The 16158-nt window shown below is 41.8% G+C and overlaps 1 protein-coding gene and 1 non-coding gene across 2 annotated transcripts; both read left to right on the top strand.

Moving 5' to 3' along the window:
* Window positions 1-674: 674 nt before the first annotated feature.
* RANBP1 (RAN binding protein 1) lies at window positions 675-15136 on the top strand. Its single transcript, XM_035099482.2, has 6 exons — window positions 675-925; window positions 3824-3960; window positions 4923-5080; window positions 6013-6141; window positions 7524-7586; window positions 14618-15136. Exons 1-6 carry the CDS (start codon window positions 911-913, stop codon window positions 14734-14736), a joined length of 621 nt encoding a protein of 206 aa, XP_034955373.1. The 5' UTR covers window positions 675-910; the 3' UTR covers window positions 14737-15136.
* LOC118076636 (small nucleolar RNA SNORA77) lies at window positions 13489-13618 on the top strand. The gene has a single exon (XR_004691538.1). It is a non-coding gene; the product is annotated as a small nucleolar RNA SNORA77 (small nucleolar RNA).
* Window positions 15137-16158: the final 1022 nt, after the last annotated feature.

Here is a 16158-nt window from a genome sequence, read left to right as displayed (position 1 = left end):
TGTTGGAAGCCACCCAGAGTGGTCAGGGTATAATTAAAATTATTATTAATTTTTATTAGTACGGAGTGGGTTTTCATGTACTTTTTTTTAACAGCGCCAGCTCCACGGATTGAAAAGAACTTTGCTCATGTAGAGATAAACGTCCCTGCGGATTTGCCCCACTATTTACAGGTTTTGCCCAATCTGCGAGGATTTCTGACCAGCCTTTTTCCAAAGATTTAAGTCTATCGGCTGGGAGATCGAGAGGGCATTGATTCACTTTTTATTAGTGGACGGGTACTCCTCTGCCTCAGAAAAAAGTGGCCCGTTTTACTTTTAGAGCGACCATTTTTTCCTCCTTGTGTGGATGGTTAATGTCTTTAGAAGGGCGGCCGCCAAGCTCTTATCTGACAGAATGTCTGGTTTTAATCTGGTTTTTATCTTGTGTGTGTTTTTGTATTGTATATCTTTCGTAATGTCTTCGAGGCTACACAAAATGAAATTTAATTCAGGATTCCTGCAAGCTATATGCCCTTAAGGATGGCGCGCTACACCGCCCAGTTGCAATGGCGTCACGGGGCCTCGTGAGGGAACTAAAGAGCCTCGTTTTCCCATCAGCCCCTGCGGCAACGGCGCGGGCTGCGGGAATGAGGGGAAAGGAGGGGGCGGGGAGCGCAAGCGACGGAGGGGGCGGAGCAGCGGCGGCAGCAGCAGCACTGAAGGAGCGTGCGAGGCAGAAAGTGTAGGCCGGGAGGCGGGCGAACGGTCGGTCGACGGACGGGACGGGGCGAAAATCCAGGCAGGGAAAGGTCGCGCCCGGAGGCGGCGAGAAACAAGAGGCAGAGAAAAGAAGCGGCTACATTTGACGAGAGACGCGCCTTACCCGAGCCTGGCTGCTTAGGAAAGAGACGACGCCACGCCAGCTCCCGCCATGGCCGAGACGAAGGTGAGACTCGAGTGGGGGACAAAAAGCGCCGGCGAGCTTCAAAATCGAGAGCGGGGAGCAGTTAAAGGAGGTCCCAGGGGCGGGGGCGGGGGATTGGAGAGAGAAAGCCGGAGACTAGGCCGCCCTCTTGACTCATTCCCCCTCCCCCACCTCAGGTTTATTAATCTGTTGACGCCCCTTATTTCCCCTCCCGCTTTCCACGAGCTGCCTCAGCGCTGCCTGGTAGCAGTTTCTCTCTCCCCGCCACCCCACCCCCCGTCTTAACAAGGCCAAGGGCCTCCTATCCTCCTCCAAGGCGCGCAGGCAGGGCCGCCGCAGCAGCAACGTGCTGCGCGCGATTCGCGCTTGCTGGGACGTGGCGTTCCCTTGGGTTTGTAATAATTTCTATAACCCCCCCCCCCACACACACACACCACCACCTTTTTTTTTGGAGGGCTCGTCTCTGTCTCCAGCCCCGGGGTGTGTGGGTGTGCTGCGATCTCCCCCCTCCCCGCCTGCTGGAGGAGGAGGAGGCCGCCCCACGTGCTCCGCTGCCCATCCCCGCTTCTTCGGAGAGCCGGGTTTTGTCACAGCGATGTCCTCTCGTTAGTATTTCAATTTTTTAAATGTCGGGGAGAACACCCGCATTGAAAGCGCGCTCAGGGCCATAAGGCTTCAAATAGGATGCAGAAGGTGGCTGCTGCTGCTTGCCATGCTTACCTAGTATTTCTAGGAATGCAATCCTGTGAACCCGCTTCGCTGGAGGAAGAGGCAGTTGAATCCATTAAGGCCGCAGGCCTTCACAATATAAAAGGGGCTGCGGATTTGCTCGTTTGATATATTTGGCATGATAGAAGAAATGAGATGGGTAGGAAAACTAAACAGTGGGAGGGCACAATTAAAAACCTGACAATTGGCCCAGAAGATAAAATAGCTTCTAATCACAGTCAAACTGTTTATATACCTAGGTTTTAAATCCCACAATACCAATTTTAATTTAGTAATTTTGTTGTGCACATTCTACAAAGAGAAAACTTTGTTTAAAATAGTGATATTTGTATTTCCTTAATTTGGGTTCTACACCCCCCCCATCTTTTGATCACCAACTAAAAGTGTTGGGGCTGCTGTACTTTCTCTGACACCTCACATTGCTAATAGAAAGATTAGCAATCCCCTGCCTTTAGGAGGATCCCCCTGTCCTTGGCATCCTAGTTCTATATTGCCTTTTCATATGTAAGAATAAGATGGTGTACAAAAAAGCAGGCACCATTCAGATTAAACAGCAGCTGCTAGATCAACAACAGGTAAGTTAAAAATTGGCATTACTGCCCAGTCAAAGTTTCAGAAAATAAATGGTTTTTCATCAAGCACTAGAATTGTGTAAATGTAGGTGTATTCAGAGGGAGCTGGTTTCACAGAGAGGGTGCTACTGTTGAAAAGACCAACCCTCTGATCACAGTTTAAAGAGCCTCTGTATACAGTGACACGACTAGGAGGGCCTCCTCATCCAAGAATCTTAGTGACCAGCCAGGTTGATTTTCGGAAAGGTGCTCCTTCAGGTAAGTTAGTCCCAGGTTGTTTATGGCTTTGTAGGTAAAGATTAAAGCATTAAACCTGTTCTAGTTGCATATTAGCAGCCGCTGCCACACTTTTAAGCAGGCATAGGCAAACTCAGCCCTCCAGATCTTTTGGGACTACAACTCTCATCATCCCTAGCTAACATGACCAGTGGTCAGGAATGATGGGAGTTGTAGTCCCAAAACATCTGAAGGGCCGAGTTTGCCTATGCCTGCTTTTAAGAGTGGTATAGTATATACATGGTAGGATGTCTCAGTCAGCATCCCAGCCACTTTATTTTGCGCTAGCTGCAGCTTCCAGACCAACCCTAAGAACAGCCCCACTTAAGAGCACATTGCAGTAATCCAGTCTTGAGGTGGTTGATGCACGAGGCACAGTAGCAATGCTACCCCGGTTCATAAATGATAATAACTAGTGCACTAGCCAAAGCTGGGGGAAAGTACTCCTAGCCATTGTGCCCACCGGGTCCTTCAGTTCAAAGCTGACTCCAGGGACATCCCATGGTTACACACTTGCTCCTTTGGAAGAGTGCAACCCTATCCAGGGTAGGCCAGGATCCCAGTTCTGCCCACAGGACTTCTGCCCACAGGACTTCTGCCTTGTCCAGATTCATTTTTAGACCATCACTGCATTGAGGCACTGGTTCTGGACTTGTATGTCCTCACCTGACTCAGATGTTACTGAGAAATAGAGACGGCTGTCATCAGCTTATTGATGACAATATGCTCCAATTTCATAATTACTGTTTCAAGCAACTTCATATAAGTAAACAGCTTTGGAGAGAAGATGGCACCCTGCACACCCAATTAACAGGAGGCCAAGTCACTCAGTGCAACTCTGAAACTGGTCCTTTGAGGAGGAAAAATCCAGTGAACAACAATACTGCCAGTTCTTAACTCTGAGCTAATCCATGAGCATCACATTGTCATTGGTATCAAAAGGCATGTGGTTGAGTGAACCATGTCCTCAGCCCTTAAAGTTATGGCTTCCAAAGGGGAAAGCTCCATTTTTTTGTGGTGAGGATGAAAGTGTGGGCTGCAAGCCTCTAACAAGCAGACTAGAGGAGGGGTGGAGCCCCCTTCACCAGCTCACTCATCAGCATGGAATTTCTGCTTGACTAGGCTGGCTGTTAAGTACAAGACTGATGTATACTTGTTACATTAATTAGTAAAATGAATGTAACCATCGCTTCCACATCAAAATAGAAAAATTGGATTAAATGGCTAAGATGTGCAAGTTCATAAGATCTTGCATTTTTATTATTGGGGGTCTTTTTGAATAAAATATCACAAGCCTCTTAGCAATTTTGTTTTAAGGTTCATCGTGTGACTTTTTCCACAGGACACACATGAGGAACATGACTTGGCACCTGACAACGTAGATGATTCTAACCATGACCCTCAGTTTGAGCCCATAGTTTCTCTTCCTGAGCAAGAGATCAAAACTCTTGAAGAAGATGAGGAAGAACTCTTTAAGATGTAAGTACAATAATAATAGTGCATCAGTAACTTCCAAAATCTGGGTTGGGGCATATTGATAAGCTGAAGGGTTGCAGCATGTGTACATGTTGTCTAGGGCAGTGCCTTTATTAGGCCACCAAAATGTCAGAAAATAGTGTCCAAGCTTTGCGATATGGGATTTTTTCAGTACAACTGTTTTTTTCTAGATGGCAATGTAAATCTTGAATTGCCAAACTTTTAACATGTGGTAGTCTGTCTTCAACTACTTAAGGCTTTATTCTGTAGCAATTCTCAGTGAGATAGAACGGCTATCTTTTTTTTACTGAACAGTTATCCACTTACCTAGAAACGAGGAGTGCAAAGTTGGTTTCCATTTCTGTGACAGAAACTAGTGTTTTCTATCATATAAAAGGTAAAGGGACCCCTGACCATTAGGTCCAGTCACGGATGACTCTGGGGTTGTGGTGCTCATTTCGCTTTACTGGCCGAGGGAGCCGGCGTACAGCTTCCGGATCATGTGGCCAGCATGACTAAGCCGCTTCTGGCGAACCAGAGCAGTGCACGGAAACGCCGTTTACCTTCCCGCCAATTACCTATTTATCTACTTGCACTGTGCTTTCGAACTGCTAGGTTGGCAGGAGCAGGGACTGAACAAGGGGAGCTTGAATTTATGAATCACATCCCACAACAGAATGCCCCAAAGCAACTTGAAAGTGTAAAATAAAGCAATTTGAAAGTGTAAAATAAAGCACGTCAAGTGCAAATAGATAAATAGGAACCTCTCCGGCGAGAAGGTAAACGGCGTTTCCGTTTGCTGGTCTGGTTCTCCAGAAGCGGCTTAGTCACCCTGGCATATCAAATGTACATTCATATGGAGGATTCATGTTAAAAGATCCCAACTCATTGAAAAATCTGGTAAAAAGTTCCATGCATAAACTAAGCTATGTCTTGTTTTAATTTTGTGCCCCCCTCCCCAAAAGGCGAGCAAAACTCTTCCGGTTTGCATCAGAAAACGATCTTCCTGAATGGAAAGAACGAGGCACTGGTGATGTAAAGCTTCTGAAGCACAAAGAGAAGGGGACCATTCGTCTCTTGATGAGGAGAGATAAAACCCTAAAAATCTGTGCAAATCATTACAGTATGTGATTTGGTACACTGCACTCATTGTACAGTTCTACTTATTTTGCTGTAATAGCATGAAAGGAAACAATAATAGGGACAGAAGGTGGGGAAGGTCCTTCTGGTTCTGGTTATTAAGGAAGAGTTATACCCAAGGCCACTTGCACAGTGAGCTTCTGCTTGCATCATCAGTTGGTGTGATGTTGGGTCCCACCCTTTCAGAACTGGAGGTTGAAAGGATCAAGAAGCTATGTAGTTTACCTTCTCTTAGCAAAAGTCCTTCAGATACAACCTCCATACATTGAGTCATATAATCCAGTATGCCAGAAGCAGACATGAGATACCATATTTTTCCATGTATAAGACGCCCCCGTGTATAAGACACCCCCTATTTTTGGGGACTCCAAATTAAGAAAACACCCCTCAGCACTACCCGTGTATAAGACGAGCCCCAATTTTAAACCTTTTTTTTTGTAGAAAAGAAACCTAGTCTTCTACACGGAAAAATACGGTATTTCACAAAGACATGCAAGTAGCTTTAAGCAAGGCAGGGGAACTGCACTGTGCAAAGGAAGAAAACTACGCAGGGCCCAGTCACCTATAGTCCAACCTTTTTTAGTTCAAAGATTACAGCGAAACTTTCACATGTCTTAACAATAATAGCATGAAAAACATGCCACGCTATGTAGTAGGTTTCAGAAAACTAGTCCTAATAGGTAGCAGCAAGATTCTGGAATGTAGTCTTAATTGTGAATAAAATCTAGTCGCATTCATTGATAAATAGGCTAGACTAGAACTTAAATGCATTCTTAGCAATCTTTTATGTTGCTGATAAGGTAAATATCTTCAGGCAGACAGTTAAGGAGGCTGTGTTGTTTGCTCTAGTACTTGCTGTGCCCAGCTACTTTTCTCTCTCTCTCTCTCTCCCCCCCACACACTTTTCCTTTCTAGTTACACCTTTAATGGAGCTGAAGCCCAATGCAGGAAGTGACAGGGCATGGGTGTGGAATACACATGCTGATTTTGCAGATGAGAGTCCTAAGCCAGAACTTCTGGCAATTCGGTTTTTAAATGCAGAAAGTAAGTTAAAAGCAACATAATTTTGATCACTTAAAATTGCTGTGTATGTATGAAGACATGTGAAGTGATTGTAAACTGAATGTTTTGTATTCCATTGTATCAATTGTTTTCTGTAATGAATCAGGCTACCCTCTATACTAGTACAGTACTCTGTTAATACTTAAAGAACACTTCACATGACTTCCACAAAGTAGGCAGTCTGGGCTATTTCAAATTTTTTATAGGTCACATTATGCAAATTGTGAGCAAGAAAATTAAGTATAATGGATTTACTTTTTGGATTGATAGGATTTTAGAGGTCCTTAAATCTTTGCCTCTTAACAAGTGGAAGCAAAGGTTATTGTGTTCTGCTCTCATGTGTCCTGGCCAAATGTAGCTGTTATTTCTATAAAAAGTATCTTCTGTTGGTATATTGACTTACTACCATAGCAACCTTCAGGTTCTGTGTTGTCATCTTCTTGTAGTGTGCCAGTGAGGAGCATAGTTAGCTGTTGCATGTAAGCCATTCAGTAAACCCAGGGAAATGGAGCACAACTTTACTTTCTGTGCATAGTGTGAAATTGGCTTTACGGACTTGAAGTTGGGGATGGGGGGAAGCAAATCAGACACAGGCCTTTGTTTCTTGTTTTCCGGCCTATGGAATAAAAATGCCTTTTTTATGAATGACATTTCTCACTATCTAGCATTGAGCAACAGTGACCTCAAGTGGTCATTTATGCTAACATATTGTAGTGTAACTTGGTAAACCAATTGACAACTTCCATTGTATGATAGTTAGGAAAGTATTGATATGCTATCTTTATCAGAAATCCTTTTTGCTTTTATTAACTCTCTTGTTTATTAAAGAAAAATCTGGCAGTGATGCTAGTACATGAACTCTAGTTTAAGATCTAGTTATTCAGTAGGTCTTATGATACAAATCTCCACTGCACCTACTTGTCTAGCAAAACATCAAAGTGCATTTTACACTGAAAATTATAAAGAGTTCTAGAAACTCAGATACTCTAGACTGCATATGTACATGTGGCTTTACTAGATCATAGGTATTGTCAAGACCAGAGCTTTCCAAACTGTGTCTCAATACGTTAGTGTGTCAGCTGCAGTTTGTAGGTGTGTCACACAAACACTCTCCATGCTCCTCCCAGGGCTGGAAATGGGTTAGTTTAACCTCTGGTTTGCTAGTAAAATGAATTACTGTGTCACGAAATGATGCATGTCTAAAAAGTGTCTTGTCAACATTGAAAGTTTGGAAAGCTCTGGTCTAGATACAAAGAGGATGAGTTCATGCAATCTGAGGTACCAGAGGAAAAAACGTTACTTGCTTTAAGTTGTGTCTAGATCCATTGCAGCACTTTTTATAATACTTTATTTCCTTAAAACAGATGCACAGAAATTCAAGGCAAAATTTGAAGAATGTAGGGATGAAGTTGATAAGGGAAAGAAAGGTAAGAATTTTTTTTTCTGATGAAGAAATACTGCAGTCAGGAGACTGCAAACAATTCTGCAAAAGCCCCTGAACTGCCAGAATAACTTGCATTTTAATAAACATAACTTATGTTTACATTGCAATGTAGCCAAAACAAATTCCAAGTATGTTGGAAAATGTACTTGGCCAATATTATTATTATTATTATTATTATTATTATTATTATTATTATTATTATTATTATTTTGTACTATATACCAAGTTTTAGATTCTCTTTTTGATCCTCATTTACTTAAGCAGAAATGTAAGAGTTAAAGAGGCTTGCAGTGAGGTGGTCTTTCCTTTTTCCATAATCTTTAGTAACATGAATCTCTGAACCTTTCAGCGTTACTGTCTTGTCTTACTATTTACCTTATTTTAGAATTTCTTGATGATACCCCACAGCTTAGCAATGTCAGAAAAGTTTAGTTAACTTTATTCAAAGCAATTTATTGCTAAAGAGAGAAGCAAATTGTGCATTGTTAGCACTCTTACATGCTGGTTTGAGGATAGACAAGCTGACTTTCACGTAAGGTACTAAAATTATGGCAGTTGCAAGAAACAGTATGTAATCTTGGAGAACAATTGGAAATAAAAACAAGGTGCATGGTCTTTGCATAAGAAGTCCAACACACACTGTTTACATATCCAGTGATGACTAACTCATTTGCCATATTGGCTGCATTCACAATAAGCAAAGAGCCTGGACTTAATAAATTGTACTTGTACGAGTCTGTGCTAGGGCATTCAACCTTAATCTGTTTCACATGCATGGTTAAACAAATCAAGCTCTACTACTGGGCAAGGTGAGGAATTTCTCATTAGAGCAGAGTGGACTCTCTTGAAATAGCATCACATGTGGGATGCCCCTAGGAAGGAGGAAGGTTGCCCATTGCAGGAAATGAACACCTGGAGGAACATGACACACAGAAGCAGTACTGTCGGGAGCCATGCTGTGACACTGGAGCTGCAAAATCAATTCCATGCCAATGGACACCAATTCTGGGCTAGACGAGAAAGTACAGTAGTTGCAGACCTCAGAATACATAGAGGTGACTGTGGAAGGTGCAGTGTGAAGAACAATTCCTGTCACTCCCCAGAGATGGAAGAGAAGTGTGTTGGTAGTAGGTGACTCCCTGCTGAGGGGGACAGAGACAGCAGTGTGCAGGTTTAACAGGATGTCTTGGGTGATGAACTGTCTTCAGGTGCAACAATTCACAATGTGACAGAGAGGTTGCCAAGTTTTATAAAGCGCACTGACGACAACAACCCCTTCTGATTCATGGGTACAAATGATACTGCGAGATGCAGCTTCAACGTATAGCAAGGAACTTTGACACTCTGGGCAGGGAGCTGAAGGGCCCTGGGGCACAGGTGGTATTTTCATCACTCCTTCCTGTTGAAGATTGGGGCACAGGAAGGGGAAAAATGCTGGAAGTAAACCACTGGTGGCACAGGTGATGTCAGGAAAGGTTTAGCTTCTTGGACCATGTTCTCTGCTTCTTTGAGGACGGGTGTCTGGCAAGAGATGGGTTGTACCTCGTGGCAGTTGGCAAGAGTACATTTGCTAAGAGTCTCATGAACCTGGTTGGGAAAGCTTTAAATTAAACCCTGAGAAAGAGGGAGAGAACATTACAGACTACAAGGAGACACCTGGTACTGAGGATAACAGATTCACTGATGCACAGGAGTGTTGCTCCAGAAACCTGCTAAAGGGCAGGAAACTGCAAGAAAGTGGAAAAAGCAACAAGAGGATCATCTCTCCTGGACCTGGTACTTACCAGGAAGTGATTGACAAATGATACAGAGGCAAGGAAAATCTGAGTGTAGTCAGATATTTGCTCTGGACTTTAAGAAGGCTGATCTTAAAAAGCTAAATGAATACTCAAAGAGAAGCCAAAGCTAAAGGAATATTCAAAGAGAAGAAATACTCAAAGAGAAGGGAGTCCAAGAAGAATGAGAGTTTTTTAAAAAGTGGAATGTTGAAGATACAAAGGTAGACAATTCCAACAAGAAAAGTGGGAAACTTCTAAGGCAGGCTTCCCCAAACTTTGGCCCTCCAGATGTTTTGGACTACAATTCCCATCATCCCTGACCTCTGGTCCTGTTAGCTAGGGACCATGGGAGTTGTAGGCGAAAACATCTGGAGGGCCGCAGTTTAGGGAAGTTTTTAATGTTTGATGCTGTACTGTTTTAATATTCGGTTGGAAGCCGCCCAGAGTGGCTGGGGAAACCCAGCCAGATGGGCGGGGTATAAATAAATAATATTTATTATTATTATTATTGGGGGGTGCCTGTTCTAAGGAAACGTGTAGCTGCATAAGTGCTTACAGATGGGCTGAGATTTAAGAGGACATATATAAGGAAAGGAAGAAAGGGGAAATCACAAAGGAGAGTAGCCAACAGTTGCAGAGAGAAGGTCAGGTGGGCCAAAGCTCAGGTTTTCAAGAGAGGTTAAAATAATATAAGTTTAAACTACTCAACACCTACTTTGCCTCTGTCTTCACTCAAAAGAAAAGCAGTGCCCAACCTGGTGATAACAGAACAAATGTTGCAAGGAGGGAGCTGCAGCCCATGATAGGAAAAGAGGTGGCATGTAAATGAATTCAAATCTCCCAAGGCCTGATGAGCTGCACCCAGTGGTGTTAAATGAGCTTGCAGATGTAATCTCAGAGCCTCTGTCTATAAACTTTGAGAATACTTGGAGAACAAGTGAAGTCCCTGCAGACTGGAGGCAGGGAAATGTCCCCATCTTCAAAAAGTGGGGAGAAGACGACCCAGGTAACTGACTGCGGACTAATTAGCTCGATGTCAATACCAGCAAAGGTCCTAGGAGCAAATAATTAAATCATCCGTCTGTGAGCACTTAGAAAGAAAGACAGAATCAAGATTCAAGATGACCTTAGCAAATTTGAGACCATGGCCCAAGCTAGCAAAATAAATTTCAGCAGGGACAAATATAAGGTTCTGCACTTTGTGCAGGAAGACAAACTGCACAAATATAAGATGGGGGACACCTGGCTTGCCATTAGTACATGTGGAAATGATCCAGGGGTCTTAGTAGACCACAGGCTTAACATGAGTCAACTGTGATGCAGCAACAACAAAAAAGCTAATGTTATTCTAGGCTGCATCAACAGAAGTCTAGTGCCCTGATCAAAGGAAGTAATCATCCTGCTCTGTTGGTCTTGCCTTGGTCAGAACACATTTGGAGTAACAAGTCCAGTTCTGGGCACCACAATTTAATAAGGTTATTGACAAGCAGAGGAGGGCAACCAAGATGATCAGGAGCCTGGAAACCAAGCCTTATGAGGAATGGTTGAGAGAATTGGACATGTTTAGCTTTGAAAAGAGGAGACTGAGAAGAGTTATGATTGTCATCTTCAAATATCTAAAGGGCTGTCACATGGAAGAGGGAACGAGCTTGTTTTCACCTGCTCCAGAGGCTAGGATCCGAACCAATGGATTCAAGTTGCAAGAGGGAAATTCCAACTAAACAAAAGAAGAAAATTCTGACAATAAGAGCTATTTGAAAGTGGAACAGACTCCAATGAGAGTTGATGGACTCCCCTTCCTTGGAAGTTGTTTTAGCAGAGGCTTGATGGCCTTCTGTTATGTATGATCTCGTTAAGATTCCTGCATCGCAGGGGATTGGAGCAGATGGCCTTTTGGATCCCTTCCAACTAAATTCTATGATTGTACAAAAGTAGAAAAATGCAAAACATTTCCTTAATATATAAGCCAGAAAAAGGATGACCAACTAATGCATTCTATAATTCTATATACAGTAATTAAGGAACACACCTGTTCCCTTGGCCCGGCATCTAATTATTCCAGTACATAACAATTTTATTTAAATTTAAGCACAGCTCAAAGCCTGAGAAGTTTCTTAAAAACAGTGACTTCTACGTTCAGAGTATTTCTAAGAAATGTGTTTCTCCACCATTATCACCACCCCTAGGCAAGATAATAGCTTTTCACATTAAAAACATACCGGTAGCAAATTACATCCCTAGCTACAGTAGTTGAAAGAGACAATGGGGACCTGTATGTTTGAAGCAATTCCCATTTCCAGCATCCTATAAGCTTTTCTGACAAGCTAGTTGTATTTTTTGGGTTGTGCTAAAGCCGTCAGCCATCCAAGTCACACTGAGATCATCCAGGGTATCGCAGGTCTTTCATATGATAAGCTTGGCATGGCATGTTACATGTGAACTGAAAGACTTGTACAGCATCCTTTATCTTAGGGGAATTCCATTGTGCTCTGATGCTCTTGGCTTGCCTGTACATGATTTCTGCTTTTCAAATGGCCCTGAGTGTTTATGCCTTGTTTCTGTTTCTGACATGTGAGAGGGGAAGCAAAGGAACCTCTTCTCAGTTACAGTCATACCTTGGTTCCTGAAAGCCTTGGTACTTGTACATTTTGGCTCCCAACTCGATAAACCTGGAAGTAAGTGTTCCGCGGAGTTTGCAAACATTTTTGGAAGCCGAACATCCGACGCAGCTTCCGAGTGGGTGCAGGAAGCTCCTGTAGCCGCACCTTGGTTTGCAAACGTTTTAGGAAGTCGAATGGCCATCCGGAACGGATTACGTTTGAGAACCGGAACGGATTACGTTTGAGAACCAAGGTACAACTGTGCTCACGTTTTCCTCCATTTGATACAAGTGGGGCTTACTATACCCTTTTAAAGAAAAAGTTTTCAGTGCTTGATCTCAGTTCCTTGCACATCACTCACTAGTCAAACTGGATGTTGTTCACTATCAAACATGGTGTTCTTGTGATCAAGGAACTCTTAGCCACAATTGACAGGATTACTTGACATCTGGATGTCTCTGCCCTGCAAGCAGCTGCTAAGGAAATGAAGTTGTGATTTTTAAAAAAAAAATTATTTAATCAATTTTTTGATACAAACATCAACTGCAAAAGACACATACAACATAAACCAAAATAACATTTATAACAATTTGATAGTTCAGATTTGGATACACTGATATACCTATGACTATACCTTTTTAAACAATATTTTCCAACATCTCCCTCTACCTCCCACCACTATCTGCCTTATCGCTTAAATATTTCTTCATATTTTATCCATGTGCTCAATGGAATCTTTTTGCAGCTCTTCCAATTCATCAAAACAAGTTTTTTTGCTTCTAATACAGCACGGTACATCCATTTTTTTTGAAGTTGTGATATGAGTGATTGCAGCCTGATGGCATATAACCAATAAGTAGCTCAGTATCCACAATCAAGGATAAGTTGGATTTTTGCAAATTCCTCTTAAGAACGCAGGTGGAGATTCAGGATAGACAAAAAGAAGTACTTCGCACAACACATACAGTGGTACCTTGGTTTAAGAACAGCTGAGTTTATGAACAACTTGGATTAAGAATGCTGCAAACCCGGAAGTAGGTGTTTTGGTTTGTGAACTTTGCCTTGGAAGCAGAACATGTTTCGCTTCCTGTTGAGTGTGTTCCATTTGTAAATTGAGTCCCCCGCTGCTATGGGAAAGCACGCCTTGGTTTAAGAATGCTTTGGTTTAAGAACAGACTTCCAGAATGGATTAAGTTCGTAAACCAAGGTACCACTGTATAGGTACGGAGTTTATTACAAGAAGATGTGATCATCGCCACCAACTCGGATGCCTTTAGAAGAGGGTCAGGCAGTCAGAGGATGCTATCAATGGCTGTTAGTAATAATGGGGGAGTTACGCTGGAGTGTTGTTGCATTTGTGTCCTACTTGTGGGCCTCTCATAAGTATCTGGTTGGCCCGTTAGAACAGGATGCTAAACTAGATAGACTTTTGGTCTGATTGTGCAGGGTTCTAACATCAAGTGTTCAGGGACATGATTAACAGGTAAGCAATCTTTTATGCTTAATAGCAGGCTCACTCTGTGCCTGACTGCAATATTCAGTTACGGTGCTTTTTAGGCCTGCTAGAGTAATCCAGGATGTTGTGAACACTTTCCCTACTTGTGGAAGTCCGTTTCAATTGATCTTGGTACAGATGACCCTTGTTGTCCTTTCCAATCCACAATTCTATGATTCCAGGTGCTTTATTATTACTGATGAATTAGAGGTATAGAAATGTTACAATTTTTAAAAAATATTGACGTTGGGATTTCTTAAGAGAGACTCTTAGTATTAAATTGACTTTTTATGTACTCCTCAAAACATGAAGTGTTAGTCTCACAGTGACTCGTTTTCATATAGCTGCGTCATAGCTCTGCATATATATATATATATATATATATATATATATATATATAGCGCGCAGAACATTCCGAAATTGTTTCTTTCTTGCAACACTTTGTTACAGTGGAATACCTAGTTGCTTTGTGATTAAAATTGTATTAATGGTTAGCAATTCAAAATCTTTGGGTAAGAAGGGGAGATTCCCCCCCCCTTTGAGTTCATGGTTTTTCAAACTATGAAGCATTACTTTTCCGTGCGGATTATCCTGAAGGCATAAAAACTTAGACATGTTGCAATAGAGAGCTTCTACTTTTCGAATAATGTAACATTTGGATATCATCTTTTTTAAAAACTCCGCTGCTTATGATCTGAGTGCCATAAGGACCTGCCTGTGAGAACTTGGAAAGTCAGGAACCAACCAATGAGAAGGGATGTGGTCTGCCACATTATAGTGCTCTAGTCTGCCTTTTCCTTCTTCCCTCCTGGGCTTGTAGTTGCGTGTCTTTTATCCTAACCAAATTACCCTGCTTCCTCCAAAGAACTTGGGGCAATACACATAGGGTGGGTTATTGCATGTTACAACAGTATCCCTCTTGGGTAAGCTGAGCAGAAATGTAGCAGTTTTCGCAAGGCTGCCCCAATAAGTGGAGTTTTGAATCTGGCTTATCTGTTGTTCAAATCACAGCATTTGCCACACTGATTGTCTTGCATTATTACACCATACATAATACTATATTGTTCTCTCAGATCTTTTTGACATGTTTCCATATTACCTACTGCACTATCTAATAATATCTTTAAACATTTTTTAATAGGAACAGAAAAAAATGATAGTGCTGATAAAGTTGCCGAGAAACTAGAAGAACTTTCTGTAAAGGAGGAGATCAAAGAATCTGAGAAAGAAGTCAAGGAGAAAACTGAAGAAAAGCAATAAATAATCTTGGGCCTTGTGTTCTATTTTTTTTCTTAATTTTTTTAATTTTTACAAGGGACTTTATAAAGAACTGTATTACAACATTCACTTTTTTTTCTAACTTTTTGCCCTTTTTGAAGAGATCTTCAGAAAAAATCCATTCCCCAGTCATGAAAATGTACTGTGCTAAACTTTCTTTTCCATAGTGGAAACACTTATTTATAGTCATCCAAGAGAGTGAATAAAAGTTTGAAAATGGTGTCAAAGGACGGAATGAATTTTCTGTATGCTTCAGATGTGTGGCTGCAATTATTACCTTGGGTTATATTTTTCAGTGCATATCTTTAGATGAGATGTAGTATAACTGAATTATACCAGTAGAAAAAGTGCAGGTAATAAGGATGTTTCTCATATACTGTGACTGAAAGCTGTTAATGAATGAAACAAGATACTCTATATTTTCCTTGTAAGTGGGGTTTGAGTGAACATATGTGTTTCGTGAAACTTTGTTACGGAAAATGGCTTACCCAATGTCATAATCCTCCAATGGATTTCCGCATACTTATGGTTTCTAACGGTCCTTTGAAGTTGGCCAAGCATGGCAGAATATACGTTCTGAATTTGCCATGGCTGAAAGTGATGCTGGTTGGCAACAATGAAGCTTAAGACTTTACTATATTACAAATATTTCTCCATGCAGAACAAGAATGTGCTGTCTGGAAAACTTTATGATCACAAGCAGTTTGCGGAATAGATGGGACATGAAGCCCAGTTCACTACGATCTCTTTAAATCTTCAGTTTAAGCTATCCATTTAACACAAGTATTAAGATTAGTGTATTACATATCCTGTTCTTTGTTGCTGTCTTAATGATAGCACCCCCCCCAGTGCTTTTTGCAGGTGGGGGAACTGACGTATCTTAATGGGGCTTCAGGCTGTGGGAAAGTTGAATATCTCTTAGCATCGTTGGGGAAAAGCATCAACATTTGAGGACTCCATCACTCATAGGGATAAAACTTTGTTGGGCAGATTTAACGTTAAACTTCAATGTCATGTACCTAAACTAAAATGTTCTACTGCTTGTTCTGCCACTGATAATAAAAATTGGTTACCTCGCAGGATTTGCTGCAAGGATAGTCTTATGTGGAAGCTTATTTCCACATGGAAGTCCTTTTCGATCTCTACATAGGAACAGCCAAGGGTGTTTATGACTGACTGCATTTGGCACAAGTTTACACTCATACTGCAAAATAGGCAATGATTGCTGACAATGCCAATGATATTCCTGTATCCAGGTCTTCGTTGCACAAGTGTGTGTGTCTGGATTGGGGCTTGTCTCAGTCCAAGTCCATTTTTTATACATTTATACTGTCCCACTTCTGTTAACTGTGTGGGTCTCCTCAAAACACATAGATTGTCTAATGTACTTGAGAGGTGAGAATA

Source organism: Zootoca vivipara, chromosome 17, assembly GCF_963506605.1.
Source record: "Zootoca vivipara chromosome 17, rZooViv1.1, whole genome shotgun sequence".
Taxonomy (NCBI): Eukaryota; Metazoa; Chordata; class Lepidosauria; order Squamata; family Lacertidae; genus Zootoca; species Zootoca vivipara.
This window is presented reverse-complemented; position numbering and strand designations above follow the sequence as displayed.